We start from the raw sequence: 12,895 nt of genomic DNA, 5'->3' as shown, positions 1-12,895 counted from the left end.
GATTCTCCTAATGATGTGATCCCGTTATCAAGTAACAACACTTGTCTATGGTTAGGAAACCTTGACCATCTTTGATCAACGAGCTAGTCAACTAGAGGCTTACTAGGGACAGTGTTTTGTCTATGTATCCACACAAGTATTGTGTTTTCAATCAATACAATTATAGCATGGATAATAAACGATTATCATGAACAAATAAATATAATAATAACTAATTTATTATTGCCTCTAGGGCATATTTCCAACATTATTGGGGAGCATTGCCTCCAAACCGCTCTAACGGAGACGTACTTCCTGTCAAAGGGAAGGAACTTCGGTAACACACCCTCGTTTTCATCGGTTCCACTTGTGGTTATCTCTTACCTTTACTTTGTATTTGTTGTTGTTGTCGAGTATCTCTTACTTGCTTCTTTACACTTTGTAAGTAGCATCATATAGGTTGCTCACCTAGTGTCATTTTAGAGAACCTTTATGTTGCTAATACTAACTTGTTAAGAAAAGCTAAAAATTGGTAGTTGCCTATTCACCCTCCTCTAGTCAACCATATCGATCCTTTCACCACGGGATACGGCTGCTCGGCGACGCTGTCGTTACCGGGGAGGGGGAGCCCTTCCCTGTTCGTTCGCCCCCGTCCCGCGCTTATCTCGCCTCCTCCAATCCCAAGCTCAAACTCCCGCTCCTAAGTACGCTCCGGACTGTTACTCCATTGCATAGCACGAGGCACGAAAAATTAGATAACCCTATTTGCCGCGCGTTTCGGCACATTGTCAAGGCTTCACACAGAGAAAATGCTAGCGAGGAATGATCTGGGCCGGCTCATTAACAATTGCGGGATGCCGTTCGGGGAACCTTCTAGACTTTTTCAGCCGGTTTTTTTCGGTTTTGAAAACTTCCTAGACGATTCTCTGAACTGGTTTTTTCGTTTTATTTTTTCTTTTTTTACCTTTTTTGTTTAAAAAATGTTCTGTTTTTTCAAAAAATGTTCCTGAATTTGAAATGATGTCCCGGATTTTTTGAAAAAACGTTTCGTAATATGAAAAAAAGTTCTGCAAGGAGGGAGGGGGGGGGGGGGGGGGGGGGGGGGGGGGGGAGAGCAGAAGATGGGCTGGCCAATCGGGGGCGCCATCCCTGTGCGGCGCGCCTCCTTGCCGCAACGCGCAGCGAATAGGAGGTCCCAGAAAATCCTCAATTTGTTTTTAAAAAAGCAGGAGGCACGGAAGAGAAGAGGATTCCTCAATCCAGTAGCCACCGGCCGATGGCGACGACGGGCACGGGGTACGGCTGCTCGGCGGCGCTGTCGTTACCGGGGAGGGGGAGCCCCTTCCCCGTTCGTTCGCCCCCGTCCCCCGCTTACCTCGCCTCCTCCATTCCCAAGCTCAGAACTCCCGCTCCTAGTCCTAGGTACGCTCCGGACTATTTCTCCTTGGGTCGGATTCAGCTCAGCGATGCCTAAGCGGTTGTGTTGCTCCATGCAGCCTAAGGGTTTCATATCGTCCTAGGCGACTGTATGTCTGTGCGTGCTCCGGCGACGTTGATCCGGACTCCTCGGCCGCGTCACCGGCGGTGAGAACCACCCCCCCTCAACTGGTTTCCGTGCTGTCTGCCTCTTGTGCTCGTGATGGTTAATGAAAATTGGACTAGTTAACGATGGTTAGTGATTCTGCAAGTGTGGATTTGACAGAGATATGAACTATAGATAGCTCTACTGTGGTAGTTAACTAATTACTAGGACTTTGGGCCTGAAATAAAGTTTACCACATAACACAGGGACATATAACATCATCCATGTGTCAACCTGGTGTCAACTCACTGGTCACGAGAGGCAGCAGTGTACAATACCTTGCAAACCACTACTCCGAATGATGTACGATGTTCATAATGGCCGTCGTTTATCAACCTTAAGCCTATCAGATTATTAGAATGAGGCGTTGTTTGCCAGAAGTTCCTTTTATGCACCAGTTGAGATCACTGGTTGAATACACTTGTGCAACCTTATTCTAGTTCAAACAGAAACGCTAAACACACCATAGATGATGTACCTTTTGCATTCTTTCAGTCTTGTACTTTTACGCTTTGTAAAATGACGGATTATGCCGCAGCAATGTGCCTTTCAAAAGTTGGCACAAACAATACCTGATGAATTGGGTAGACTGAAAGCTTAATGATGTAAATATTCATCCTTATATCATATAGTAGTATAAACTAACATAGTAAATTATATTGTATGAAAACACACGTGTTGCCACACTGGTGGGAATAACTGAACAGGAATAGCTCTTGTTCTCAATGATGTCGAGTCACTTTGAAATGGTGATACTTCTGATTGAATATTAATTCTGTATTTTTTACACCATTTACCTATTACCGCTGAAATTGAAGCATCATACCGCAGATTAACCGGTTACGTGGAATGGCTTTAAAACAACATACATTTCTTATGTGATATTGCAGGAAGCTAGTTTTGATATAAAGCTTCCTAGAAGAAGCTTGCTTATTCAGTTTACATGTAATAAATGTGATGCAAGGACAAAACGTTTGATAAACAGGGTGGCCTATGAAAGAGGAACAGTTTTTCTTCAGGTAAATTGTTCAGTGTGTTTATTTACTTAATTTGTACAGCCAGCAGCTTTGCTTATATTAATAAGGACCTTATCTGCCTACCGCTCCTTTTTTAAATATTAAAACAAGACCATGTCTATGCTCATTTATTTTTTGAGATATGCTGTTCATTATTTTCTAACATGCACTGCACACACAGTGCGCAGGGTGCCAGGCGTATCACAAGTTTGTTGACAATCTTGGTCTAATTGTTGAATATGACCTACGAGATGAAAATGGGGTGAACACTTGTACTGAAGACTGATTTGGAATGTGTTATTACAAGTCAGACATGCTAAGTTTCGTCTAAAAACATTCGGTTTGAGTCTTGACAAAATTGATTGTTTTAACCTCGTAGACTGCTTATATTGAACAGTATTTGTGCGTTGAAATTGCTACCAATACTCAGTTCATAACTGGCTTTATATGCTTTCAAATACTCCCTCCGTCCCAAAATTCTTGTCTTAGATTTGTCTAGATATGAATGTATCTAGTCACGTTTTAGTATTTTGATACATTCATTTCTAGACAAACCTAAGACAAGAATTTTGGGACGGAGGGAGTAGTATAACTGTTCACAATACCAGATATTTATATTGTTACCAAAAAATTGATCTCTTATTATAGCAAAACGATACATTGTTGCTGGAAGTTTCTGGCACTAATTATATGATACTCACACTGTATACGCATCATTCTTTGCTCCCATCTTGCTGATCTTCATTGTCTAGGACATCACTTTTCGTCATCATCTCTTTCTCTTGTTCTTCCTCCTTCGCCACCTGGTCCACATTTTCCATTTTGCCAGCGCCATCTTTCTTTCTCTTGAGGAACTGGATAAGACCTTCAAGTGCGATGTCTGTCTCTTCATTCCTCATGAGCACCTCCGCGACCTCTGCTGGAGTCACCATGACCTCTTTGATCATTTCTTCTATCTCCTGGTATGTGGCATGGTGATCTATAGAGTGGTAGTTGGAGGCCAAGATTCGAAACGACTCTGGGCAGCAGTACCCCATGTGAATGTGCATGTCCATCCTGCCAGGGCGCAGAAGCGCAGGGTCGAGCCTTTCTTTGTAGTTTGTTGTGAAGATAATTATCCTCTCCTCTCCACTTGTTGACCAAAGCCCGTCAACGAAATTGAGTAGCCCGGATAGTGTCACCTGTTGGAGATAGCACATAACACATCAGAATGGAAAGGAAACTAAGGAACTAAGCAATGCAAGGGGAGTATGATTCCAAGTATCTATCTAACCTTGTCCTCTGAAGGGTTGGATTTGGTGCCCTCCTGACCTTCCTCCCGCTGTTGCAGCTCGACAGTGCAGTCAATGTCCTCAATGACAAGAATTGACCGGTTGGTCATCCCAATGAGCAACCTCCGAAGTGTTGAGTTCCAGTTGACCTCAGTGAGCTCAAGATCATATACATCAAATTTGAGGTAATTGGCCATTGCTGCAATCATGCTTGACTTGCCAGTCCCAGGTGGGCCATACAGCAGGTACCCTCGTTTCCACGCCTTGCCGATCTTTTTGTAGTATTCCTTTCTTTTGACAAACCTCTCGAGATCATCCATGACTGACTGCTTGAGCTTGTGATCCATGGCGAGGGTGCTGAAGGTTGATGGGTGGTGGAGATCAATGGCAAACCACGACTCACCTTCGTTCATGTAGATCTTGAGCGTCCTGTTCTGCTCCTTGACTTTCTTGGCCACGGCGAGGATGTGAGGGAGGTAGGAGGTAAGGGCTTTGTCCTTGTGCTTTCTGTGGAAGCTCATCTCGAAGGACCGGACCTCAAGCTTGAAATTGCCGCTGCCGCCACGGCCGTTGCCGTTGCTGCTGCTGGCGCTGGAGTTGTCCCGGCAGACAAGGCGCCACTTGAACTCGGTGCCCTCGTGGACATCTGCCATCTCTTCGCCCTCCTCCATGCTGAACATCATGCTCTTGGTCTCATCGACGCGGCTGACCCGGAGGCGCTGCATGTCGGTGTTGATCCGCGTCGCCAGGTACGCCCGCGCGGCGTCGTAGAGCTGGTTGTTGGCCCACCCCTCGGTCTCCTCTATGATGATGGTGTGCTGGGAGGACATGTGCGAGCGAAGGTAGCCCATGCCGGAGAAGAGCAGGTCACGCACCTCGTACGGCACCAGCTCATTGACGACGCCCCGCACCAGCATCGCGGACGCCGCGAGGGAGGCCGCCGTGGTGACGGCCTTCTTGTACGACTCCATGGCCTTGTCGTAGGAGGCCATGGCTACAGGCCTCCTCTGCTTTCGCCTCTCACTTTCCTTCACGACCAAGTAGTGCTGGGAGATTTGAACCTTCCAAGTGATGGTGCTGGTCGGTGTTGAATGGGGGCGTTTAGCTGGCGTGGGGTTTTATAGCTGGTTTGGTTTGCGTCGAAATGGTTGGGTGACGGGTGAGTCAGTCAAGCTATATAATACTGGTCTGATTGGTAGTGCGTTGTCCAGAAAGGAGGCCTTGGCCAAAGTAGAAAAATGGCATCGCACTACTTGATGGTTTTTTTTCTCAATGGCACGGCCATGTTCCTTGGGTGGCCGTGCAAAACAAACGCCAGAAATGTCCATGGTTGGGTATTGAAAAAGCTTAAAGCAAGCAGAACCGACTAACTTCTGGACCCCCACTTTGAGTTTGAGGTCTCTTTATGCCTGCTGTTGAGTACTAGTACTAGTATACCTGTTGATACTCGAATGCATTGTCGATAAACCAAATGATGTAGTACGTATGTGCCTGAGAATCATGAGCATATTTGTTTCCAAGGCCTCCGGTACGGTAGTGAAAACACATGCTTTTGTTTTGGTGCTGTCAGGTACTCTACCATACTACAGTATATGTCATTTTAGCAGTTCAAATTTCCTGTTTGAATTTGCTTTTTTATTGCTACAGTATTGGGTAATCTGTTCAAATTTGTTGAAGGTGTACAACACGAGGGACACATGTATGATTAACATGCTGCCAAGGAATGGTTGCACACGCATAATGACGTTTTTTATGCTTTTTTGGAACCGTGCGCATGGTAAAGCAAGTTTACAACTGTCTTCATAGGCTTGACGGCCAAGTTTGCGTGATGAATAGTATGCCACTTGTAGCTGTCGGCAGTTGGCTTCGAGTTTCCATAGGAAATTTCTGCAGCCACAACCGACGTGTTTCCTTTTGGTCTTGTGTCCCCGTCACGTTTCCATGCCCGGCATACGCGAGATTCCGGCTGCTGCTGACTAACAACGGTTGACGCCCGAGTTGCATTGATTTAGGTATCGTGCATGCGAAGGAAGGGGTTTTTCATTTCATTTTCGTGTGTGTTGTGTTGCCACCCTAAAAAAGAAAGAAAGAAAGAACAAACATGTGTTGCCACTTGCCACAGTTTCCCTGCGTAGATCACCATGACATGACAGTTTGAAGGAGCAGCTCAGTTTGTGATTCACTTTTTACACAATTTTTTGTGATTTTTGGAAGCTAATGAAGTAGGCTGGGCCAATGGATGGGCTGCATGCCTGCGCACTCCATTCTGCATCACATAATTCTCTGTGTTTTAAACATACTTCTATGCGTACAACAGTCGTATTACATATGATTGTTGCTCCTTATTAGAGAAGAATAGGCTTGACAGCTCCGATTTCATTAATAATAATATTGTTGTAAGCATCAGGAAGGATGGACAGGGTTGCTGGTCAGCGTAAAAAAGCACTTTGATCGCGTGCATCTAACTTTCTGATTGAACAGGATGGACCAGGGGTGCTACTTTTGGTCGAGTCGAATAGGCTGTGTAGAATGACGAGTCATGAGGCTTGACGTGTCCTCAGTGCCGTGGTTTGGTTGGGTTAGGAGAAGAAAGCGAGAGATTGGCCGGGAAGCGAAAACATCACTTCAATTAGGCACGGCGTACGACTGCCAGTGGACTCGTGCTTGTAGGAATTGACACTTTTCACTTGCCACAGAAATGGTATCCGACGTGCCAGTGCGCCAAGCAAGCATGTGCCACTCCTACTAGGCAACGTATCGTGCAGAGCTTTGCCCAAACAGAGGATGTTCCATTCCATCCAATCGATCGCTGAAAGCGAAGGCCCCATCATCATCAATCAGCAACATAGCCTAAGGCGCGGTGCTCTCCACGTACGTCCGCCGCCCTCGGAGTGGATGCGTCCAACCGCGTACCGCGGGAGGGATCCCGCCAGCCGTTCTTTACTTGCTTTGTTTTTTCTTTTGATGAAAGGCTTTGTTTTTCCTTTTGCGGGGAAGAAACGCTTTGTTTTCGGTTTTGTTGGTAGTAGTACAACGGAGAGCTTCTTCCACTCCCCGATGCCAAAAGAAAGAGGGGAAAATCTAAGTTACGACGCCGCACAGCGTCGTATTCTGTCACAGTAATGCTACAGTGCGTCGCATAGTGCAACACTATTTTGCTATAGGAGAGCTATATATTGTCATGAAGGCTTATACTACACAGAGCTGTTTGCTTTTGCATGATACAGTGACGTGAGGTGATGCTACCTGGCACATGCATTGCTTGTCCTGGTGCTTTTTTTCACTACCACATCCTACTCTTTCTCTCTCTCACACACACATCTGAAATGAGTAATGCATGCATGCTTGGTTTACTTTTCTTCACTACATAGAATACTCGTGGTAATGAGGTGGCGGTTGTGCATGAACGCTATAAAATAACTGGCCACTAGTTATAATTTAAGTGGCAAGCGTTGCAAAATAATACGACAACTATAGTGTTTATAACAACTGACAAGCTTATATGAGATTTGAGTAGAATTTAATTGACCAACACAACAAAACACTACCACAACTACGTTTCAGAAGAATCAAATGTCCTTTTATTACGACACAACATAACAATCGAGGATAGAATTCAACAGATAAATACAGTAAAGACTGTGACAACTATTTTTTTAAATGACTAACAAGTTGTACGAGATACTATGATAACGAGATAGGATTAAAATGACAAGCACAAAAAATATATGTGGCAACTGTGATTCTATAAGCACCTACAAGCTTTATGAAACCACATGACAACTTAGTAGAATAAAAATGACAAGCACATAAAAAAATTGGGGACTGCATTTATAAGCATCGACAATCTTTGCACGAAACGACATCACAAAATATGACAATTAAGTTATTTTTATTGGGCAAGTAAGTGGTTAATAATATAGCAAGTGAGTGGAACAATGTGGCAATTACGAAAGGAAAAAAAGTTTGTAGAAACATGTCGACATGGGATCTAGTTTCGAAGACCTTGTCGCGACAAAGCAAACGGTGAAAACAGATCATCGATTGAATTAACGGTTTTAAAGATAAAACTTTTTAAATTTCAAGCATTAGAGAGAATCTTTCAGCCTTTTTAACAATGCACGATAGCGACATGCATGCATAGCCGCTGCACGGCAATGCCCAGATGCGGCGCCGCTCTATAGTGGGGTCCAAGAAAGAGACATTGATCGGAATGGAGGCTGTCACGGGGATTTCGTGGCAATGCTCATAACTTTTAGGATTTCGGGGCAGCACAAGAGGATGATCTAGGTATGGGATTCACACGAGAAAATTATACCGAGGTTTGAGCCCTTAGGACTTCGAGGTAACATCTTACTCAGAGCAAGTACAATAAAGTTGAGTCAGCTGGCTATAAGGAATAAACTAATATATTTTTGTTTAGTTAGAGGAAAGAGAAAAGGATAGAGAAGGTAAGCGGATTCTTAGCTAAGAGCCAGCTGTAGCACGTGCTCCTAGGCCTTTTGTGAGTATGAAAGATGGACCATATAATAAAAAAGTAGTACATTTTTGCAATGAACTATTGTACATGTTGGCTATAAGATGTGCTATAGATGACATGGCAATGGCTTATAGCCAGCAGCTGGCTATACTATTGTACTTGCTCTCATGTTTGGTATTTAGGGCTCGTATAGGGATTGTTAGGCTGGTCGTAATGGTAGTATCATAAGTAGTATTATGCATTGTCAACTAGACATAATATTTGATGATGTGACACAAAATTAAATGAAAAAAATAAATGATTGAGTATCACATTAAACTAGCAAAAGAGCCCGTGCGTTGCAACGGGTAAGAAAAACACTCACTAATCTAACAATCATGAGTCCATAGGCCCATATCCTTTATTTCAATACATGACATCCCATCTGTATTTCTATTTACCCTTCTTCCCACGTTCGTCGACGCTGACTTTAGTGTTCACACTATCACAACATCATGTTTGAATGTTGTCAATCTTAAGATGTCTCCCTCTCGACATAAAATGATAAATTTACTTTTTCTGTGATGTTTTGACGAGGCGTGCATGCGTGATTATAGATATTGTTTTTGTTCTCAATCCTAGTTTTGCCAAAGCGTTTATTTTCAATTCGAATCGGCACTGATATGAAGGAAAGACTGATCATGCGCTATCGATTAAGGTTTTATCGTAAATAGCATTTTTAAATGGTTAACATGTAAAATAATACATATTCAGGTTCTACATATTTTACTAATCAAATTCATATATAACATGTTAAATTTGAAGTTAGCGTTAAAAAGATATGGATTTTCAAAAAATCAATTAATGTGTACTGCGGGTTGATTACCAAAAACTTAGAGGGGTTTCTAAAAAAAGTATGACGGGCTAAGAATACCTATTTCTTTTATTAGTAGGTATAGATGTTGTGCTACTATGTGTCATGTATGGCAATAAATAAATTGTTATATGATACTAGTATATGATACTATGCATTAAGAATGTAGTATCATACACTAATATCATATACATAATACTAGTATATGATACTATGCGTTACGAATGTAGTATCATACACTAATATCATATACATAATACTAGTATATGATACTCTCATTACAATCAGCCTTAGGGCATATCCAACGCAACACATAAATTTTCTCCCGCATCCATTCACGAACAGGGGACCACTTCACGGACACGAATGCGGGAGGACGATGTCCAGCCGTAACCGTATATATTTTAACAACAACTCGAATCAACCACTTCACAGACACGAATGCGGGAGGACGATGTCCAGCCGTAACCGTAAATATTTTAACAACAACTCGAATCAACCGACGAAATTCGTGCAAACAAGTCGAGATTTCGTGCAAACACGATGAATTCCATTACATTTTGAATATTTAGAATTAAAAAAGACTTGTCCCTAAACCTATTATACAATGGTGGTGGTCGGCGTTCAAGCCCGTGTCGTCTCCCGTCCGCCGTCTCCATGAGCACCGGGATAAGTCCGATGAAGTGAAGGTGCGGTCTCTCACGAGGAAGAGTAGAACATGAGAGACGGACTGGCCCACATGGGATATCAGGCCATGTCGCCTTCCGTGTCCTACTCATCATCGGAGGAGTCTATGCCATGTCCCTCGTCGTTGGAGGTGAGGTCCACGAGGGAAATGATGACGCCTTGGATGTCGTCGTCTCATCGGACCACCCGATAGTTCGTGGGCAGCGCGTAGGAGGCACAATTGGCGTTGTTCTCCTTCGCGATTGCGTGCAACTGCGCCTGCGCGTCCACTTCCTCACGAGCGGTGGCTTGAACGCAGATGGCATCGTAGATGGCACGCTGCTATGCGACGAAGTTCGAGTTTGTCGCAGCCATGGCCACCAGGGCCTCTTGGCTTGCACGCTCGCCGTTGATCTAACCTAACGCGAGTTGATGTTGCTCTAGCGCCCCTCTAATGCCGATGTTTGAGCCGGTGTAGGCTGCCCCTTCGCCATGGCGGCGTTGTAGTGCACCTGCACCTGCGACATGGTGTAGCCGGAGTGTATAGGAGGCGCGGGAGCCAGGGTGGTGTCATCGGAGCTCGTCTCTATTGTGGTGTCATCCTCGTCGTCATCGAAGACCTCGGGCGAGTTGGCTGGCAAGCCGGCTTCGATCTGCCTGGCACGGCGGCTCCGCCAGGAGGCGGCAACGGCGGCCACCTCCTACTTCATCTTTGGGGAAAAGGCATCCCACAAAGTTTCGCCGCGTGCAGTCATGGCGGATGTGGTGCACGGGAGGAGATGTGGAGCAGGTGTGGTGTGCTATGGAGATATCTGGGTGTGGCCTTCCTTAAATGGCGGATTTCGGTGATGCCACGCGTCAATGCGGGACGCCAAAGTGGGTTTCTCGGTCGGTGCGCCTGCTTAATGGCGGCATACGGACGGACGTGGCATTGAACGAGAGTGGTGGATATCCGTCCCGTCCAATCACACGTCTCCGACATTGAACAAGCGCGAACACCGGAGACGCCTCGTGGGCGCCGCCCTCGGCCAACGAGCTGCTTCAATGTCAGCGCTAGTGAGAGGTTGCGTCCGCTCTTCAATGGGTAGCGACCGCTCTACAACAACATGAATGCGGGCAGCTGGGGCCAGGTAGGAAGCGCGTTGGAGGGGGCAGGGCAGTCAGAATCGTGCAAAGTAGCGATCCTGACTTGTTAGAACATTGTTGCCCCATGATTGGTTTTGGTAATTGATGGCAATCTCTATGGACTAATGGTTGTCTTGAATTATATCCGAAGGATGTGTCCATAGGCATTTCTTAAAGTCCATTTGTTGGTTTCAAGGAGTTTATGTGATGATCAAGGTGGTATTCAAGGATTTATCCAAAGATTGGTCATATGAGAGTTGGGCTTATTGTAAGCATGTCTTGAAGAAGGAGATTGTGTGAACATTCATGTTTACCTTCAAGACATCATCTTTATAAAGAGAAGATAAGTCCCAAGGTTGATCAATACTAAGTACAAAGAGTGATTCAAGTTGATCAACACATAAAGCATAGAAGATGTACCAAGTGGGATCAAGTGATCTCATCGTATGGTAAGTATTGTCCATTACACTTTGTGTACTAACCCATGATCTTTGTGAGTGTTCTTTGTGGGGTTAGGGATGTTTCCATGGACATGCATCAAAAGGAAGATCACATACAACCCATGAAGGATGACGTCAAGTGGTGATCGTCCTCAAGGTTTGAGGTATGCAAGTTCAAGTGAAGCATCACGAAGAGATCATGTTTGAAGCTTGTTGTCCATTTGGTGTCAATGGACTTGTGGAAAGGTGTCAAAGTGTGGCTCACCCATGGTGGAGTATGGGGGAGCAATTAACTAGTCTTCATCGAGGCAACACAATCAAGAAAGGTGGTCCAACTTGAGGAAGTCAAGATCATCATCATCATCTAGCTCAAGTGGACTATATGCAAGGTATAGGTTTGCTCTTGATAGGTTTTCTATTTTACCGGTCTCATGGTGGTAGTTGGGAGACCGGGTTATAGGATCGATTGTCGTACTATCAAGGGGGCTCTAAAGTGAGTAGCTTGATCGTATCGTTCATTGAGAACTCAAACCATTTGCATCCTTGCATCACATTTCTTGGTTTTTGTTTAGTGTCTCTATTTGTGAGTTTTAGAGTTTGTGGTCATCTTCATGACAAGCTCGAGTTCATCGAAAACAGAATTCATATGCATCTTCTATGATGTTTTTGATGTTGAAGTTTATGCCGGTGCTTCTCTCTCATGGAGGTTTCACTCCTCTATATCATAGGCATACGCCCCATGCCTCTTCTTACTATAACCACTCGCTATTTGGATAATATTTGTCATCATCTATCAAACTTATGTTTACTCAATTCGGAGCTCATTTGCAGAAGTTATGGCAGTTCTGGTGTTCCTGCATTCATTTGCTTCCTTTGTTCTTGTCGTGAAGGTACCAAGTTGTTGTACTGCGCTGGCAAGCTGTAGTACCACATATAAGCGGTAGTACCGCCCGCCACTGCCGGTCAACTACCGCCTAATCTTCTAGACTCGGAACTCTCTCAATGGATATAGGGGTGGCAGTAGGGTGAGGCACTACCGCTTATAGGCGGTAGCGCCTCTGTTACGGGCGGTAGTACCGCTTCAAAGGTACTACCTCTGTCCGTGTCTCCGCCTTGCGTCTGCGTGCCCTGTACTACAACCCCAGCGGCAGTACCGCTCTAGCGGCACTACCAGCTCGTAGCCTTGTGCCATTGCACTGTGCAGCAGGCACAACCGCCCAAACGGTAGTACTGCTCCCATGAGCGATAGTGCCGCTTGTGTGCGGGTTGAGGTGGTGACGGTTGGATTTTCCCCACCTATAAAAGGGGGTCTTCTTCCCAATAAACCTTATACTTTGAGCTCGTGTTTGCACCACGTTGTTGACCTTCTCCGAGCTTGTTATCTCTCAATCCCTCCAATGTTTCTTGCTAGTTGTTGAGGAAAAAGAGAGAGGAGATCTAAACCTACATTTCCACCAATCATTTTCTCCTCTATGTGAGGGGA

The 12,895-nt window shown here is 44.9% G+C and overlaps 2 protein-coding genes across 2 annotated transcripts; one reads left to right on the top strand and one right to left on the bottom strand.

Annotated features, from left to right (window-relative positions):
• Positions 1–1,255: 1,255 nt before the first annotated feature.
• LOC123441755 lies at positions 1,256–2,863 on the top strand. Its single transcript, XM_045118009.1, has 4 exons — positions 1,256–1,401; positions 1,455–1,563; positions 2,452–2,580; positions 2,759–2,863. The coding sequence occupies exons 1-4, from the start codon at positions 1,256–1,258 to the stop codon at positions 2,861–2,863; spliced, it is 489 nt and encodes a 162-aa protein (XP_044973944.1).
• Positions 2,864–3,166: 303 nt separating this feature from the next.
• LOC123439946 (AAA-ATPase At3g50940-like) lies at positions 3,167–4,977 on the bottom strand. Its single transcript, XM_045116561.1, has 2 exons — positions 3,851–4,977; positions 3,167–3,758 (listed from the first exon to the last, which is right to left on the bottom strand). Exons 1-2 carry the CDS (start codon positions 4,838–4,840, stop codon positions 3,291–3,293), a joined length of 1,458 nt encoding a protein of 485 aa, XP_044972496.1. The 5' UTR covers positions 4,841–4,977; the 3' UTR covers positions 3,167–3,290.
• Between the last annotated feature and the right edge of the window lie 7,918 nt (positions 4,978–12,895).

Source organism: Hordeum vulgare, chromosome 3H, assembly GCF_904849725.1.
Source record: "Hordeum vulgare subsp. vulgare chromosome 3H, MorexV3_pseudomolecules_assembly, whole genome shotgun sequence".
NCBI lineage: Eukaryota > Viridiplantae > Streptophyta > Magnoliopsida > Poales > Poaceae > Hordeum > Hordeum vulgare.
The sequence above is the reverse complement of the archived record's forward strand: the minus strand, read 5'-3'. Positions and strand labels throughout refer to the sequence as shown.